At 42.0% G+C, this 19,817-nt stretch overlaps 1 protein-coding gene across 1 annotated transcript; it reads left to right on the top strand.

Annotated features, from left to right (window-relative positions):
- Window positions 1-2,421: 2,421 nt before the first annotated feature.
- On the top strand, window positions 2,422-19,259 carry gtpbp8 (GTP binding protein 8 (putative)). Its single transcript, XM_064976045.1, has 7 exons — window positions 2,422-2,575; window positions 2,981-3,317; window positions 11,486-11,584; window positions 11,710-11,840; window positions 12,916-13,015; window positions 15,353-15,468; window positions 17,778-19,259. The coding sequence occupies exons 2-7, from the start codon at window positions 3,000-3,002 to the stop codon at window positions 17,866-17,868; spliced, it is 855 nt and encodes a 284-aa protein (XP_064832117.1). The 5' UTR covers window positions 2,422-2,575; window positions 2,981-2,999; the 3' UTR covers window positions 17,869-19,259.
- Window positions 19,260-19,817: the final 558 nt, after the last annotated feature.

The following is a 19,817-nucleotide window of genomic DNA, read 5'->3' as shown; positions in this document are numbered from 1 at the left end:
AGTAGTCAGAACCTTTTCTCAGTACTTTGTTGAAGCACCTTTGACAGTGATTACAGAGTTGAGTTTTCTTGGGTATGACACCACAAGCTTGGCACTCCTGTATTTGTGGAGTTTCTCCCATTATTCTCTGCAGATCTTCTCAAGCTCTGTCTGGTTGGATAGGGAGCGTTGCTGCACAACTATTGTCAGGTCTCTCCAGATGTTCAATTGGGTTCAAGTCCGGTCTCTGGCTGTGCCACTCAAGGACATTCAGAGACTTGTCCCGAAACCACTCTTGTGTTGTCTTGGCCTTGTGCTTAGGGTCATTGTCCTGTTGGAAGGTTGTCCTGTTGGAAGACTAATGCTGAGGCATTTTTTGGGACTACATCAACTACATCAACAATATATATGAGTGACATGTAGTTAGAAATAACTGTTCATGCAGAAACTCAATGCTGACAGGGATTTCAGACGGTTGATGGTGGTTGGAAGAGCACACTTGCTGGAAATCGAAAAGCGTTGCGGTAGCTTTTGATAAAGAAGAACATCAAGATGAAGCAGCTGCTTTAGAAGTGGGCTGCACTGTTGAGTATTACATCCTGAGGGATTCGTGCTGTTTGTACGGAGATTGTGACAGCCGGTTAAATGGGGTCCCTTGAGAAGGCAAGAACAAGATGCATGTCAGGAGAAGTGCAGTATTATCATAAGGAGGCATGTACTTGGAATACGGAGGAGGAATGGAGGGGAAAAGAGAGGCAGAGGAGGTCTAAGAGAGGGAGGAAGAGGGTGAGCTTGAGTCAGCGAAAAATTTCAAAAAATGGAGATGGCTTGTTAAAGAAGAATGCAAGTGTAAACGGAGTGAGCTGAAGACAGGAGGAGAAATGGAAGTGATCGAGGGCGAAGTATCGGAGGTGGTAGGTGTGGTGAAGTATTGGAGGTGGTCGGTGTGGTGAAGTATTGGAGGGGGTAGGTGTGGTGAAGTATCGGAGGTGGTAGGTGTGGTGAAGTATTGGAGGTGGTCGGTGTGGTGAAGTATTGGAGGGGATAGGTGTGGTGAAGTATCGGAGGTGGTAGGTGTGGTGAAGTATTGGAGGGGGTAGGTGTGGTGAAGTATTGGAGGGGATAGGTGTGGTGAAGTATCGGAGGTGGTAGGTGTGGTGAAGTATTGGAGGTGGTCGGTGTGGTGAAGTATTGGAGGGGGTAGGTGTGGTGAATTATCGGAGATGGTAGGTGTGGTGAAGTATCGGAGGTGGTAAGTGTGGTGAAGTATCGGAGGTGGTAGGTGTGGTGAAGTATTGGAGGTGGTAGGTGTGGTGAAGTATTGGAGGTGGTAAGTGTGGTGAAGTATTGGAGGTGGTAGGTGTGGGGAAGTATTGGAGGTGGTAGGTGTGGTGAAGTATTGGAGGTGGTAGGTGTGGTGAAGTTCTCGGGGCCTGAGGCTTGCAGCGAGGGTCAGGATAAAGATGAGTCTGTGACAGTAGGAGGGAAGTTTTTTGGAAAAAGTGGACCCTTGCCTTTTGGCTGATCCATTTGTGGTTTCAGGGTGGGTGAAAACAGAGTTGGGAGCTGTGGAATCAGTAAGGTTAACCAGAAGTGGTCTTGTGATAATTGTTTGTGTTTCTGCTGGTCAGAAGGAGAAGGCGCTCCACGTTAGACGAATGGGGGAAAGAAACATGGCGGCATGAGTGGTGAAACAGAAGAGTCATTGTCTGTTCTTTTGAGTTTTGATGTTTGATGTTAGGATATACGTTATCTTGTACGAGCTCTTGTGCCGAATACATTACGTTGTTACAGGTGTCAAGCTTATGGGCATGTGGCAGCAGTGTGTAGAAGGGAGATTCCTAGGTGTGAGAAGTGTGCAGAAGGCCATGAGGACAAAGGAATGTGTAGCATTGGGGAAAGTACAGGAAGATGGGTCAAGGTGGAGGGATCCTGAGCGGAGTGGTGTTGTAGTAGATCTGTACCAGTACAGAGGGATAGGCCAACAAGTGATATATGTTTCAGTAAGATTGGATTTTTAGCATTTATAGCAATGGTTATTAACTGTACTGCAGGGATAGAATGTAGGTCACAGAACATGGAGGTTGTGGTAGCCGCAGAGAGGTATTTGGTGTGCATGACTTCACATCAGAAGAGTTACTGGGTGTGTTAAGTGGTGGAGTCCCATCCTTTCAGGTTGTTGGCCTGAGGTAGGACTAAATAGATTTAAATAGTGGACTAGTGTGGTGTTATTTTTTATTTTTGTGTGAGTGTAGTGATAGATTGTAGGGTATTTGTTTATATATTTATTTTTTCATGCAAAGTATAAGGGAGTTCCACTCCAGTCTAGTAGGTGGCGGTAAGTGGCTGCCTTTAAACCTCATCGAAGAAGAAAAAGACTTCGAGAATGGAGAGGGTGGTTGTAAGGCGGAACTACAATCGTGTCAACTTTTGTCTGCCGGTTGCATTTCAATGTAACCATTAAAAATCAAACATGGAGGACGTTGACTAGAAAATGTACGTGTAACAATGCATCTCTTCGTAATTTGATCAAAAAATGTATTGTCACATTTAAACGCGCAGGAATTATTGGCGTAGTATTTCAGCAAGTCATTGGGTAAGTTTAATTAATTAAGAATTGCGAAGTAAACAGTTAGCTAGCAAGTTGCCATAAAATGTAATAATAGCCATGTCATTTGTTAACCTAACGTTACCCATTAAATCCCAAGTTCATGAACATTGGGAAATGACGGTATAATATTTTTGAAAGACGTCACCTTCATTTCACCTTTTTATTTTCGTCCGGGCAGGCAAACGCGTTCCGACAGTTGTGACTTTATCAGAGCACCAAGAGATGTGCCAAACCCATTGTATTATTATTAAAGTGCTTAGGTGATAATGACAATTGCCTACACTTGTGTGAGGGCGGTGCATAGTGGTATTCAAAAACAGTCAACCAACAATTGTTACTATATAAAAAAAAATACACAGAAATAACCTATAAGACATCATACCTTTGCAGCTCACACATCAAACAAAGGATGTTCTGCAGGAGGCTATGGCTAAAGCCAGGGACTGGATTTTGGACTGCATCCCAGCAGGGTGCCCACAATCTGGCTTCTTTCCATCAAGCCTCCCTGCTCCCCCAGAGGAAGCTCCGGAGCCTGCTGTTTCCTTTCAGTGAGCTGGAGCCCCACTTGGCTTGTTCAGTGGACAGGGGCCACTTCCAGCTCTTCCAGCCCAGTGTGGAGGACATAACCAAGGCAGAGAAACTCTTCTCCCCGTCCCCCTCACACAAGATTGATTACCACACCTCCGCCGTGAGGATGGAACACGCGCCCTCACAGAACCAGCCAGAGGTAGGTGGAGGGATGTGTGTTGGATGTATGTTAAAATAGTTGTGAATGTACATAGTAGTTTGATTTGAAATAAAAACACTTGTATAGGCTAGGTCTTATTTCACTTTTAGATCACAATATGCAGCTTCAATTTAACATTGGTGTCTCAAGAAAGATGAAAAGATGTTATTGTTACATTTTTTTTACAACATCAGGGTTTCAAAAAGCTTGTCAGACATGGAGCAGCGATCTGGTCTGAAGATATGTCCTCCAATGTTGGAAAAGCCACTCCACAACTGCAGAGAATGCTGGAATATGTACAGTTGAAGTCGGAAGTTTACATGCACTTAGGTTGAAGCCACTAAAACTTGTTTTTCAACCACTCCACACATTTCTTGTTAACAAACTATAGTTTTGGCACGTGGGTTAGGACATCTACTTTGTGCATGATGCAAGTAATTTTTCCAACCATTGTTTACATACAGTGAATTATAAGTGAAATAATCTGTATCACAATTCCAGTGGGTCAGAAGTTTACATGCACTAAGTTGACCGGTCCTCTAAACAGCTTGAAAAATGTCAAATGATGTCAAGGCTTTAGAAGATTCTGATAGGCCTTGAAATACATCCACATGTACACCTCCAATAGGCTAATAGACATAATTTGAGTCAATCTTCAAATTTAGTGCCTCTGGTGCTTGACATCATGGGAAAATAAATTGTAGAACAATTTCCAAACGCCTGAAGGTACCACATTCATCTGTACAAACAATAGTATGGAAGTATAAACACCATGGGACACAAGTTCCTAAAAATTATACATTTGCCTTTGTTGACAGGAAATGGCTATATTGTGGTATGGTTATTTTCCGTGCACAACTCAGGGAGTTCAACAATACACAGATTCCGATGTATCCCATAGCTAGTCAGACTGTGTCAAATGAAGTCTAAGAGTCTATATAATTTGAGGATGAAAACAAAAATTGTAACCTTTTTATTTAACTAGGCAACGTCAGTTAACAACATTCTTATTTACAATGACGGCCTAGGAACAGTGGGTTAACCGCCTTGTTCAGGGGCAGAACTAAAGATTTCTATCTTGTCAGCTCGGGAATCAATCTAGCTACATTTTGGTTACTGGCCCAATGCTCTAACCCCTAGGCTACCTGCCGCCCCTAAGTATTAAACCTCATTGTTTTGGCAAGCCTAAATAAGTTCTGGAATAAAAAATGTGCTTAACAAGTCACATAAGTTGCATGGACTCTGTGTGCAATAATAGTGTTTAACATTATTTTCATGTTTTTCTTATGTTTGGGGCAAATCAAATACAACACATTACTGAGTAGCACTCTCCATATTTTCAAGCATTGTGTTGGCTGCATCATGTTATGTGTATACTTATAATCGTTAAGGACTGGGGAGTTTTACAGGATAAAAAGAAATGATGGAGCTAAACACAGGCACAATCTGTTAGAGGAATTTAGTTCCTATGTGTTCATTAACCAATTCATTTAAAACACTGTCCGTTTATAAGAATTTGTAAGGTTCTTATTTACATAAAAAAGACAGAGACCAGTCATCAACATTAACCAATAGCATTAATTCTCGAGCGCTCTGGTTTATATACCTCGCATTTCGTCATAAATGTCCCTCCTCTTCAGATACAATGGCAATATAGTTCACAAGCCTTCTCACATTGTCTGCCACCTGTTAAACAATCTACTACAAGCCCAAGGTCTCTCCCCTCCCTGGGTAGAGACAGAATGTCCTGTAAGGAACACAGTTTTCCAGCCGGTATGACAATAGCTCCATTCGTTTCTAACAAGGAACAGAAAGTCCTTGTTCTAATTCTTGACTAAAACTACACACATTAAATTCAGTGTTTTGATTATAATAAGATTCATACAGTGACAGGGTAGTATTCTGTTTAGTTATATTTCATTGTTAAATTTTATACATCATTTAGTCATTATTCATATATATCCCATAACACAATCCTAGAGGAAAACCCGGTCTGCCTTCCACCAGACACTGGGAGATGCTTTCCCCTTTCAGAGGTAGAATAACCTAATCTACACTGGAGTTGCTTACCAAGAAGACAGTGAATGTTCCTGAACGGACGAGATACAGATTTGACTTAGATCTACTTGAAAATCTATGGCAAGACCTGAAAAGAATTGTCTTACAATAATTAACAACCAATTTGACAGAGCTTGAATAATGTTTAAAACAATAATGGGCAAGTATTGCACATTCCACGCGTGGATAGATCTAAGAGACGTATCCAGAGGAGACTCACAGCTGGAATCGCTGCCAAAGGTGCTTCTACAAAGTATTGACAGGTGTGTGAATACTTATGTAAATAAAATATTTCTGTATTTAATTTTCAATAAATTAGCAAACATTTCTAAAAACATGCTTTCACTTGGCTATTATGGTGTGTGTGTGTGTGTAGATAAAAAATATATATTTAATCCAATTTGAATTCAGGCTGTAACAAAACAATGTGCAATATGTCAAGGGGTATGATAACTTTCTGAAGGCGCTGTAGGGGACACACTAAGGTGATCCTGTGCACATGTGGGCTTGGGATAGTGGGAGACAGTAATAACCTCAGCAAAGCCATTTCCAAAGCCTTTATCTGTAGATTTTAAGGCAGTCTAATGGTGAGCTATAGTGTGTGAGCAAAGCATCTTTCATGCTGTGGAAAGTGAACTTCAAGGTCAGTGGAACTTACAGGTTGCAAACCTTCCTCTTCGGCATCATTATCCTTCAGATGTTGTTGTCCTCAAAATTAGAAAAGCAGCAATCATGTTACCACAGTGTTGACTTTGGTTGTATGATTTTGTTTGACGACTGGACCAGAGATCAAGAGTGAAACAGATGTTGCTGACCCTAGGTGAGACATAAGGCTATCCTCCATCTTGATTTTATGGCCATTTACTTAAAACATCTGTTCACATAATTGTATATAAACATTTGCCTTTTTTGCCAAACTTTTAGTACTGATTATTTCAGGGCATTTGAAATATGTTTTGGAAAAATATTTGAAAATTGTATGAGGACAGCTTTGCACACTCGGCATTCTCTCAACCAGCTTCGCCTGGAATGCTCTTCCAACTGTCTTGAAGGAGTTCTCACATATGCTGAGCACTTGTTGGCTGTTTTTCTTTCACTCTGCGGTCCAACTCATACCAAACCATCTCAATTGGGTTGAGTTTGGGTGATTGTGGAGGCCAGGTCATCTGATGCAGCACTACATCACTCGCCGCCTTGATCAAATGGCCCTTACACAGTGTGTTGGGTCATTCTCCTGTAGAAAACAATTAATAGTCCCACTAAGCGCAAACCAGATGGATGGCATATCGCTGCAGAATGCTGTGGTAGCCATGCTGGTTAAGTGTGCCTTGAATTCTAAATAAATCAATGACGGTGTCAGCAAAGCAGACCATCACACCTCCTCTATTCTTAACGGGGGGGGGGGGGTCGGTCAATGTCAATAGTCCGGTGGCCCTTTTTTGATTGCTGAATAATTAGTCTTATGGCTTGGGGGGTAGAAGCTGCTAAGGAGCCTTTTGGTCCTAGACTTGGTGTTCCGGTACCGCTTGCCTTGACAACAGAGAGAGAACAGTCCATGACTTGGGTAACTGGAGTCTCTGACCATTTTTTGGGCTTTCCTCTGACGCTGCCTAGTATATAGGTCCTGGATGGCAGGAAGCTCGGCCTCAGTGATGTACTGGGCTGTACGCACTACCCTCTGTAGCGCCTTATGGTCAGATGCCGAGCAGTTTCCATACTAGGCGGTGACGCAACCAGTCAGGATGCTCTCTGGTGCAGCTGTATACCTTTTTGAGGATCTGGGGACCCATGCCAAATCTTTTCAGTCTCCTGAGGTGGAAAATGTGTTGTCGTGCCCTCTTAACGACTGTCTTGGTGTGTTTGGACCATGATAGTTCGTTGGTGATGTGGACACCAAGGAACTTGAAGCTCTCAACCTGCTTCACTACAGCTCTGATGTTAATTAATGATTTGCCTACCTCCTCGTGCATTTGCACACAATGTATATAGACCCTTTTTTTTCTACTGTGTTGTTTGTTTACTCCATGTGTAACTCTGTTGTTGTCTGTTCACACTGCTATGCTTTATCTTGGCCAGGTCGCAGTTGTAAATGAGAACTTGTTCTCAACTAGCCTATCTGGTTAAATAAAGGTGAAATAGAAAATAAAATAATGGGGGCCTGTTCAGCCCACCCTTTCTTGTAGTCCACGATATGCTATTTTGTCTTGCACACATTGAGGGAGAGGTTATTGTCCTGGCACCACACTGCCAGGTCTCTGACCTCCTCGCTATAGGCTGTCTCATCGTTGTCGGTGATCAGGCCTACCACTGTTGTGTCGTCAGCAAGCTTAATGATGGTGTTGGAGTCATATTTGGCCATGCAGTCGTGGGTGAACAGGGAGTGCAGGAGGGGACTAAGTACACACCCCTGAGGGGCCCCAGTCTTGAGGGTCAGCATGGCAGATCTGGGGGTGGCCTGTCAGGAGATCTAGTTGCAGAGGGAGGTGTTTAGTCCCAAGGTTCCTTAGCTCAGTGATGAGCTTTGTGAGCACTATGGTGTTGAATGCTGAGTTGTAGTCCATGAACAGCATTCTGATATGGTTGTTTCTTATGTCCAGGTGAGAAAGGGCAGTGTGGAGTGCGATTGAGATTGTGTCATCTGTGGATCTGTTGGGGCGGTATGCAAATTTTAGTGGTTCTAGGGTGTCCGGGAGGATGCTGTTGATGTGAGCCATGTCCAGCCTTTCAAAGCTCTTCATGGCTACTGACGTGAGTGCTACGGGACGGTAATCATTTAGGCAGGTTACCTTCACATCCTTTGGCACAGGGACTATGGTGGTCTGCTTGAAACATGAAGGTATTACATACTCTGTCAGGGAGAGGTTGAAAATGTCAGTAAAGACACTTGCCAGTTGGTCCACACATGCTTTAAGTACATGTCCTGGTAATCTGTCTGGCCCTGCGGCTTTGTGAATTTTTACCGCGTCATCTGACCACTTCCGTATTGAGCGAGTCACTGGTTCTTCCTGCTTTAGTTTTTGCTTGTAAGCAGGAATCCAGAGGATAGAATTATGGTCAGATTTGTCAAATGGAGGGCGAGGGAGAGCTTTGTACACGTGTGTGGAGTAAAGGTGGTCCAGAGTTGTATTTTTTCTCTCTGGTTGCACATTTGACATGCCGGTAGAAATGAGGTAAAATGGATTTCAGTTTGCCTGCAGTAAACTCCCCGGCCACTAAGAACGCAACTTCTGGATGAGCATTTCCTTGTTTGCTTGTTGGCCTTATACAGTTAGTTGAGTGCGGTCTTATTTCCAGCATCGGTTTGTGGTGGTAAATAGACAGCTACAAATAATACAGATAGTGTGTCTATAGCTTATCATAAGGTACTCTACTTCAGGTGAGCGATACCTTGAGACTGCTTTAATATTAGATATCGCGCACCAGCCGTTATTGAAAAATAGAAACACACCCCCACCCCTTGTCTTACCAGACGCAGATTCTCTGTCCTGCCGGTGCATGGGAAATCCTGCTAGCTTTATTTTATCCGTGTCGTCGTTCAGCCACGACTTGTGAAACATAAGCATTATTGTTTAATATCTCATTGGTTGGATAATCTTGATCGTAGGTCAAGGTCGATTTTATATTTCAATGATTGTACGTTGGCCAATAGAACGGATGGCAGTGGGGGTTTACTCGTTCGCCTACAAATTCTCAGATGGCAGCCCGACCTCCGCCCCCTTTTTCTCCATCTTTCCTTCACGCAAATGACAGGGATTTGGGCCTGTTCCTGAAAAAGCAGTATATTCTTTGCGTCGGACTCGTTAAAGGAAAAAGCTTCTTCCAGTTCAAGGTGAGTAATCGCTGTTTTGATGTCCAAAAGTTATTTTTGATCATAAGAGACGGTAGCAGCAACATTGTGTAAAATAAGTAGTGAACAACTAAATAAAAAGCGAACAAAATAGCACAGTTGGTTAGGAGTACTTAAAACGTCAGGCATCCCCTCCGGCGCCATTCTACAATTTGACCATGAAGGCCTGATTCACGCAGTCTCCTCTGAATAGTGTATGTTGAGATGTGTATGTTACTTGAACTCTGTAAAGCGTTTATTTGGGCTGCAATTGCTGAGGCTGCTAACTCTAATGAACTTCTGCAGCAGATGTAACTCTGGGTCTTTCTTTCCTGTGGTAGTCCTGATGAGAGGCAGTTTCGTCGTAGCGATTGATTGTTTTTGCGGCTGCACTTGAAGAACTTTGAAAGTTCCAGAAATTTTCTAGATTGACTGACCTTCATGTCTTCAAGTAATGATGACTGTCCTTTTTCTCTTTGCTTATCTGAGCTGTTCTTGCCATAACATGGGACTTGGTCTTTTACCAGATAGGGCTATTTTCTGTATACCACGCCTACGTTGTCACAACACAACTGATTGGCTCAAATGCATTAAGAAAAATGTTGATTTTTGGGAACATCTTTCAAGGCACAACTGTTAATTGAGATGCATTCCAGGTGACGACCTCGTGAAGCTGGTTGAGAGAATGCCAAGCATGTGCAACGCTGTCAAAGGCAAAGGGTGGCTACTTTGAAGAATCTCAAATAGAAAATATATTTTGATTTAAAAATATATATATATATTTAAACACTTTTTTTGGTTACTACATGATTCCATATGTGTTATTTCATAGTGTTGATGTCTTCACTATTATTCTACAATGTAGAAAATAGTAAAAATAAAGAAAAACCCTTGAATTAGTAGCTGTGCCTGAACTTTTGACTGGTACTGTACTTGTATACAAAAAATAGTTTTGGGCTGTGCAAATACTAAAATACACAGGAGGGAAAGTATATTAAATAACAAATATTCAAATACATGTATTTGAACCCGGGTCTGGTGTGTGTGGGGGCACATGCGTGGGTGGGTGGAAGACTGGGGGGGATGGCTAAGTGTGTGGAATGGGCAGATTAACCCTCGCCCCCTCCTTCATGCTCTTATGCTTATAACAATGGAATGAAGTGAACATTGGCCATGGCTTAATAAATTAACTCAATTCTGAAATGTATTCATGTCACCTCAGTCAAACCTCGATTCTTCCCCGCAGTTCCAAATGGAACGATGTTTGGAGAGAGGAGTGGTGCAGAGCCAGAGGGTTCAGTGATTGTGAGACACGTGGTTTTAGTTACCGCTCGGCTCACCACCTCTCCCCTGTCGGTGTGATTTATCCCCCGGGCAACATGGGGGAGCGGCTCTCTGCATCCATCTTGTGTCAGACAGACTCCATCTTGTGTCAGAGACAGATGGCTCGAGCAGCTCTGATTGTCCGCTGGGACTCCAGGGATATTACAGTAGCACACTGTCATATCTCTACAAATGACTGATTTTTATATCATGGCTGGCAACACACAGTTGCAAACCCAAAGCAGTGTGCTCAGCATCGCAGAATATACTTTAAGGTGAACTTATCTAGTTTTCAAATATCTACGTACACTAAGCTTTAACATCAAGTGATAATACAAAAAAAAAAAACGTTTTTTTCCCCATGTGTATATATACACACTACCTTTCAAAAGTATGGGGTCACTTAGAAATGTCCTTGTTTTTGAAAGAAAAGCACTTTTTTATTTTTTTTTATTTTAAAAATAACATCGGATTGATCAGAAATACAGTGTAGACATTTGTTATTGTTGTAAATGACTATTATAGCTGGAAACGGCTGATTTTGAATGGAATATCTACATAGGCTTACAGAGGCCCATTATCAGCAACCATCACTCCTATGTTCCAATGGCACGTTGTGTTAAATAATACAAGTTTAGCATTTTAAAAGGATAATTGATCATTAGACAACACTTTTGCAATTATGTTAGCACAGCTGAAAACAGTTAACTGGCCGCCTTTTAGACTAGTTGAGTATCTGGAGCATCAGCATTTGTGGGTTCGATTACAGGCTCAAAATGGCCAGAAACAAAAGTTTTCTTTCAAAAACAAGGAGGACATTTCTAAGTGACCCCAAACTTTTGAACGGTAGTATATTTAATATTTTCAATTTGGTCAGCTTGTTGTTTAGGTCCTTATACCCTTTTGGATGTTTGCTGATGTGTTGTAATATTGATCGTGGTGATTGTGTGTGTGTTGCCAGGTGTGTTTCATCGGCAGGAGTAATGTGGGGAAGTCGTCTCTCATCAGAGCTCTGTTCTCCCTGGCTCCTGACGTAGAAATTCGAGTCTCCAAAACACCAGTGAGTAAACTAAGATCTGTTGTTTATTGGGGGGGGGGGGTCCTACATTGTGTTATCGCTCTGTCTCATTCCATACATTCTCTAAGGTACTTTCACTACCTGGCATTTTATCCATTCTCTCTCAGGGCCATACCAAGAAGATGAACTTTTTCAAAGTGGGCAAAGCTTTCACCATGGTGGACATGCCTGGTTATGGATACAGGGCTCCCAAGGACTTTGTGGAGATGGTGGAGCACTATCTGGGTTCAAGAAAAAAGTAGGTTTTCGGGATGTTTTAGCTTTACGTTATGTGGCCGTCAATCAATGTACAGTAAGTATACTGAACAACAATCTAAATGCAGCATGCAACATTTTCTAATATTTTACTGAGTTACAGTTCATATGAGGAAATCAGTCAATTTAAATAAATTCATTAGGCCCTAATCTATGAAATTCACATGACTGGGTAGGGGTGCAGCCATGGGTGGGCCTGAGAGGGCAACGGTCCAACCACTGGGGAGCCAGGTCCAGACAATCTGAATGAGTTTTTCCCCACAAAGGGCTTTATTACAGACAGAAATATTCCTCAGCACCTCCCCCACCCCTCAGACGATCTCGCAGGTGAAGAAGTCGTATGTGGAGATCCTGGACTGTCTGCGGTTGTGAGGCCGGTTGGACGTATTGCCAAATTCTCTAAAATGACGTTGGAGGCAGCTTATGGACATTAAATTCTCTGGCAACCGCTCTGGTGGACATTCCTGCAGTCAGCATGCCAACTGCATGCTCCCTCAACTTGAGACATCTGTGGCATTGTGTTGTGTGACAAAACTGCACATTTTTAAAGGGGCCTTTTGTTGTCCCCCAGCACAAGGTGCACCTGTGTAATGATCCTGCTGTTTAATTTGTTTATTGATATGCCACTCCTGTCAGGTGGATGGATTATCTTGCCAAATGACAAATGCTCACTAATATGAATGTAAATACATTTGTGCACAACATTGGAAAGAAAAACTTGTGTGTGTGGAAAAAATCTGGTATTTTATATTTCAGTTCATGAAACATGGAACTAACACTTGACATGTTGCATTTCTATTTTTGTTCAGTGTAGATCAGGGCTCTCCAACCCGGTTTCTGGAGAGCTACCCTCCTGTAGGTTTGCGATCCAATCCCAGTTGCAAACTAACCTGATTCAGCTTATCAACCAGCTAATTATTAGAATTGGGTGTGCTTGATAACCAACAGGACGGTAACTCTCAAGGAGCAGGGTTGGAGAGTCTTGATGTAGATTGAATGCATTTGTCTGTTTGTGTGACATGATCATGCTTCCCTCTGCTGTGTTACATTTCTATCAGTCTGGTAAGGACCTTCCTATTGGTGGACGGCAGTGTTGGGCTGCAGGAGGCAGATATGATCGCCCTGGAGATGTGTGAAGAGTTCAGTCGGCCTTACGTGGTGAGATTAACCTCTATAGCCTCTATTTTAATTGAACATATATAAATAAATAAAATGAAGTGGTGATCCTAACTGACCTAATACAGCGAATTTTTACTAGGATTAAATGTCTGGAACATGAAAACCTGAGTTGAAATGTATTTGGCTTTCATGTTCCTGACATTTAATCCCAGTAAAAGTTTGCTGTATTCGGTCAGTTAGGATCACCACTTCCTTTTAAGAGTGTGAAATGTCTGAATAATAGAAGAGATTTCTTTCAGCTTTTAGTTCTTTCATCACATTCCCAGTGGGTCAGAAGTTTACATACACTCAATTAGTATTTGGTAGCATTGCCTTTAAATTGTTGAACTTGGGTCAAAAGTTTTGGGTAGCCTTCCACAAGCTTCCCACAATAAGTTGGGTGAATTTTTGACCCATTCCTCCTGACAGAGCTGGTGTAACTGAGTCAGATTTGTAGGCCTCCTTGCTCGCACACACTTTTTCAGTTCTGCCCACACATTTTCTATAGGATTGAGGTCAGGGCTTTGTGATGGCCACTACAATACCTTGTTGTCCTTAAGCCATTTTGCCACAACTTTGGAAGTATGCTTGGGCTCAATGTTGGAAGACCCATTTGCGACCATGCTTTAACTTCCTGACTGATGCTGCTTCAATATATCCACATAATTTCCCTCCCTCATGATGCCATCTATTTCCTGAAGTGCACAAGTCCCTCCTGCAACAAAGCACCCCCACAACATGATGCTGCCACCCCCGTGCTTCACAGTTGGGATGATGTTCTTCGGCTTGCAAGCATCCGCCTTTTCCCTCCAAACATAATAATGGTCATTATGGCCAAACAGTTCTATTTTTGTTTCATCAGACCAGAGGACATTTCTCCAAAAAGTACGATCTTTGTCCCCATGTGCAGTTGCAAACCGTAGTCTGGCTTTTTTATGGCGGTTTTGGAGCAGTGGCTGTGGATATTGATACTTTTGTCCCTGTTTCCTCCAGCATCTTCAAGGTCCTTTGCTGTTGTTCCGGGATTGACTTGCACTTTTCTTACATACCAAAGAAAGTTCATCTCTCGGAGACAAACCACATCCCCTTCCTGAGCAGTATGATGACTGCGTGGTCCCATGGTGTTTATACTTGCGTGCTGTTTGTACAGATGAACGTGGTACCTTCAGACGTTTCGAAATTGCTCCAAAGGATCAACACATTCTTTTCCCTGGGGTCTTGGCTGATTTCTTTAGATTTTCCCATGATGTCAAGCAAAGAGGCACTTGGTTTGAAGGTAGGCCTTGAAATACATCCACAGGCACACCTCCAATTGATTTAAATGTCAGTTAGCCTATCGGAGACTTCTAAAGCCATGCCATCATTTTCTGGAATTTTCCAAGCTGTTTAAAGTCGCAGTCAACTTAGTGTATGTGAACTTCTGACCCACTGGAATTGTGATACAGTGAAATAATCTGTCTGTAAACAATTGTTGGTAATTACGTGTCATGCACAAAATAGATGTCCTAAACAACTTGCCAAAACTATAGTTTGTTAACAAGAAATTTGTGGAGTGGTTGAAAACGAGTTTTAATGACTCCAACCGAAGTGTATGTAAACTTCTATGGATGTATGGATGGATGGATGGATGGCAGGCACGAGGGCATTGTTAAACAACTGTCTTCTGTTTTGTGTCCTTGTATATGTTAAGTTTACAGAATTTTGCTGTAATCTAGGTTCTCCATTTTCATTGCATGCCATTTAAGCCTTTTCTCTCCCTCCTCCTTAGTGTGTTATGTTCCATCCCACTCACTGTAGAGCGCAGTTTCATGTAGAACGCTCTAACTTGTCCCACTCAGCTATTTAAAAACTGCAGTCCTGGATCTGGCCATTATTGATTGGCCCTGTCCTGTGCTTTAATGCATGGAGCTGTGAATTATTCAAGCTATCAGGTTATTAAGCACTTTGACCACATTACTAAAATGATGTCAACGGGGATCTTAAATAAAGCTTATCTCCACCTTGTGGAGCCACAACAGACTAAAGGACTGGCGTCAGATTAAAATGATCCCATTGATGTACTTGCATGGAATGAATGGATGCACTTGTCATATTGCAAATAAAATCCAGGCCCTTGTCGCTTGCAGTGTCCTAAACCACCCAGAAGATGACCGAAAAGCGTTCGCTATTGTTCCTCATAGAACCGTTTTTGTTTTGCTTGGGAATTGGGAACACAGTGTCTGATTTGGACTAGCGCACAATGACAACCTGTTTATTCATTCATGATCGTATAGCCTATCAGAACTTGTTAATGAGGCATCTTTGTCAAGCTCTTGTTTTGTCTGGTGTGTGACGCAGATTGTGGTGACCAAGATCGATAAGTGCCGCCAGGGGGTGCTGTTGACTAACCTGCTGCAACTTCAGGACGCCATAACACAAACTGTTAGATGCTTCCCACAGCCCTTCCTGGTCAGGTGAGTCACCCACACACCCTACTATTTTCAGCAAATTGTGCACCATATATATCTCTCTTTTTAGACCGATTGCTTGTCACTGTGAACTTGCCATGTCAGAATGTCAATGTGATGTCAGAATTACACACACATCGTTATAGAGCTCGCCTTTATAGTCCTAAACAATGTGTTACCTCTGGTTCGTACGGCCATTGCTATGACGGAAATGAATGGGGAAAGAGTGGGGTTTTGGGATAAATACCGAAAGTAAGGTTAACACAGGTTTAGGAGATGTTTTGTTCTGTGAGTTAATGACCTTTAGGAATTGTGGAGCATTTATGTGCTCGTTTTGATTGCATAAATGCTTAAAAATTCCCAAAAAGTGACGTTAGCTGATGAACATTATCTGATTTAAAAAAATACATATGTCTTATACGTAATTCTTTTAATCAGATAACCTTTATCAGCTGACGTCACTTTTTGGGGAATTATGATGCATTTATGATCTCCTAATACCTTTTTTTTTATTTTCTGCATTTATCAGAAAAGCCTCCAAAACCCCCATTCCTTTCCCCATAGGCTTAACAAGCCATGGTGGAGTTTGTGCTTACAAAAAGAAGCCATTACTATTGCTCAATATTCAAGGACATGGAGTTCGTCAGAGACTCTCACTTATTTGAAAAAAGACCGACTGACACACCCTCTCTCACTCATTTCACTCGTGTCATTGTAGCAATCGCATGACTAGACCAAGGTCATCACAGATGGAATTGTCATCGTCTACAGGAAGAAAGTGTGGCTGACTGCTTACATACAAAATGTACACTGAGTGTACTAAACATTCCATGACATAGACTGACCAGGTGAATCCAGGTGAAAGCTATGATCCCTTATTGATGTCACTTGTTAAATCCACTCCAATCAGTGTCGATGAAGGGGAGTCCGGTTAAAGAAGCGCTTTTAAGCCTTGAGACAATTGAGACATGGATTTTGTATGTGTGCCATTCAGAGGGTGAATGGACAAGACAAAATATTGAAGTGCCTTTTGAATGCTGACGGGTGTTTCAAGCGCAACAGTTTCCCGTGTGTATCAAGAATGTGTGTACCACCCAAAGGACATCCAGCACACATGACCACTGTGGGAAGCATTGGAGTCAACATGGTCCAGCATCTACACCTTGTAGTCCCTGCTGTGACAAATTGAAGCTGTTCTGAAGACAAAAGGGGGTGCAACTCAATATTAGGAAGGGGTTCTTCATGTTTGGTATAGTCTGTATTGAGATGAATAGCCTATGTAAATATAAAAAAATGCATCAAAACATGAATTACATCAATGGATACAAAGACAGTACAGTACTCAATATTAGGAAGGTGTTCTTAATGTTTTGTACGCCATGTATATAGCCTATCATCTCAGATATTTCTTGTTCATCCTTTTAGATAATGGAACGGTATGCTTCAGTTCCATCGTCATGCCAACCACACCATACAGTACCGTGATATTGTACTGTAAAATCTCTGTTGCCTTCACTGAATACCAGAAAGTGGTGCCATCGTTTAGCGCTGTAGTTTGACTAACCCGTCTTCCTAATTCTTTAGGTGACGGGAAAGGACAGACTGGATTATGTCACAGTGCAGCTTACATATTATCTTATGTAAGCTGCAGTGCAGTTCAGTCTACTTTATTGCAAACTGTGAAAGTGCACACATGCATTTGTGTAAATAAAACCTACCTATCTACTTGGGTCAGATGGCTATCAGTGATCAGATAAGACAAGATAATGGTGGCAGTGACACGCACGTATGGTTGGGCACACACACACATGGACCTGACTGCACACTGTCATTGAAATTGGAGGGAGGGGAATGACCGTGTGCAGGAGTGACAGACTGTGTGTGTGTGTGTGAGAGATTGACTGACTGTCACTCACACTCTCTGCCTCTCGGCCAAGGCCTTGGGGGTTTCGTCCGGCTGCACTTTCCGTAGAGGTTGAGTGTCGGAAGAATATCTCACACCAGTAACTAACTGATAACAGACCCACTGAGGTGCTACTCTACAGATACCAGCACACTAATGCGCTAATTTACTAACACGGAAGGGCCCCGTTTATAATGGCTCGTAAACTGTACATACACATACCCTAGTATGTTAACTGTCATTCTTCACAGGTAGGCAAACCTACTTTCTCATTTTGACAACTACTTCATTACTCTGTCCTGTGTTGTGTATAGCAGGCCTCGACAATTCTATACATGCAAATATGTTTGGATGTCTTCAAAAAATTGAAGCAGCTATATATTGATCTCTCTCTCTTTCTCCCAATCGACAGTTCTCTCCATTTTTCGGGGATATACCTGCTCCGTTGTTTCATTGCCCATGTGACCGGGAGCATTCAGCTGGGAGACACTTGTCAAAGCTGATCTGAGACCAGTTAACCACCTCTTCTCTTTGACTGCACACTCTGGAGCACAGCTGATAACTTGTTTGGAATCAGCTCATACTTCCTCAATCTATGAACACTCGCACCACTGATACAGTAGCCTATTGTGGACAGATTTTAAAACTGACCTGAGATCAGTTGCTATACTTGGTTCGTGTGCTGCTACATTGTTTCTTTTCTAACCCCTAAACCATTATAACAAAGCAGACAGCTGATCTAAGATCTGATCCACTCTCTGTAAGTGCTTTCTCATGGACACGGTACTGTGTGACTCTACGGGAACTTTCACCTTGGGAAGAGAAACGAACTAAAAGCTGACCTGAAGACAGTTTCCCAATAGCCGCTCCACCTTTAGTGTTTGTGTACATTGTTTACTATAGTCAGACTGCTATTTCTGTATATACCGTGCCTTCTGAAAGTTTTCAGATCCCTTGACTTTTTCCACATTTTGTTACGTTAGAATAAGTCTATCGATTCAGTTTGTTTTACCTCAATCTACACACAATACCCCATAATGACAAAGCAAAAACAGGTTTTTAGAAATGTTTGCAAATTTATTACAATTAAAAAAACGTAACTATCACATTTACTTAGGTTTTCAGACCCTTAACTCAGTACTTTGTTGAAGCCCCTTTGGCAGCGATTACAGCCTCGATTCTTTTTGGGTATGACGCTACAAGTTTGGCACACCTGTATTTCTGGAGCTCTGTCAGACTGACCATCAGGTTCTTGGTAACCTCCCTGACCAAGGCACTTCTCCCCCAATTGCTCAGTTTTGCCGGGCGGCCAGCTCTGGGGAGAGTCTTGGTGGTTCCAAACTTCTACCATTTAAGAATATTGGAGGCCACTGTGTTCAGAAATTGTTTGGTAATTTTCTCCAGATCTGTGCCTCGACACAATCCTGTTTTAGAGGTCTACTGAATTTCTTTGACCATGGCTTGGTTTTTGCTCTGTCAACTGTGGGACCTTACAAACAGGTGTGTGCCTTTCCAAATCATGTCCAATTGAATTGACCACAGGTGGACTCCAATCAAGTTGTAGAAACATCTCAAGGATGCTCAGTGGAAACAGGATGCACCTGAGCTCAATTTCGAGTATAATAGCAAAGGGTCTAATTAGTTATGTAAATAAGGTATTTCTGTTTGTCATTGTTATTGCTATTTCTGTTTGTCATTGTTTGCAAACATTTCTACGTTTTTTTTTTCTTCACTTTGTCATTCTGTGTAGATTGATGAAATGTTTTTATTTAATTGATTTTAGAATAAGGTGTAACAAAATGTGGAAAAGGGAAGGGGTCTGAATACTTTCTGAATGCACTGTATGGTGATATGGATTGTTTTAATTTTGTAATAAAAACTCTAAAAGGAAAAATTTTGTGTTGGTTGTTGTAGAACTCTGGACCTAAAGGGTCCTTTATAATAAGCTACTGGTGTAGAGTTTGTTAAACATTTCCCCTGGCATTTAATGAATGACAGAATTAATGGGGAAAGAAGGACTAAGGTAAGCAAAAACTCTGAGAACTGGCTACATTTTGAGAGACTGGGATAAGATCTTGTGTTTTGTGGGGAAAGTGATCAGTTCTGGAGTACGACTGAACCAAGGTCTCATCTCAGGGAAAAATACGGTTACATTCATGTAATCAACTGGATAGTTGCGTAAGAAGAACAAACTTGTTACAGACCTCTGATATAATGAGATGGTGTGATACATTTGACTGATTATATAGTGAAATGTGAGTTTTTGTGCTGTAACACATTATTTCCATGTTTTTTTGTTGACAGATATTTATCCATCTACTTGGTTGATATTATTATTTTCCAGGGTATGAATTTCACGATGTCTCATTTTCTTACCTGAATACCTCAGGTATTTTTTGTGTCCTTGTCTTCCCCCCCCTCCCACGAGGGTTATACAATGTCATTTTTGTGT

Source organism: Oncorhynchus masou, chromosome 10 (genome assembly GCF_036934945.1).
Source record: "Oncorhynchus masou masou isolate Uvic2021 chromosome 10, UVic_Omas_1.1, whole genome shotgun sequence".
Lineage (NCBI taxonomy): Eukaryota > Metazoa > Chordata > Actinopteri > Salmoniformes > Salmonidae > Oncorhynchus > Oncorhynchus masou.
This window is presented reverse-complemented; position numbering and strand designations above follow the sequence as displayed.

Bases quoted from the DNA above. Each gene is read 5' to 3' on its own strand.
- gtpbp8 (XM_064976045.1), top strand. From the start codon at position 3,000: ATGTTCTGCAGGAGGCTATGGCTAAAGCCAGGGACTGGATTTTGGACT. The intron at 3,318-11,485 runs GTAGGTGGAGGG...GTGTGTTGCCAG, and splicing joins CCTCACAGAACCAGCCAGAG to GTGTGTTTCATCGGCAGGAG. The intron at 15,469-17,777 runs GTGAGTCACCCA...CCCAATCGACAG, and splicing joins CCACAGCCCTTCCTGGTCAG to TTCTCTCCATTTTTCGGGGA.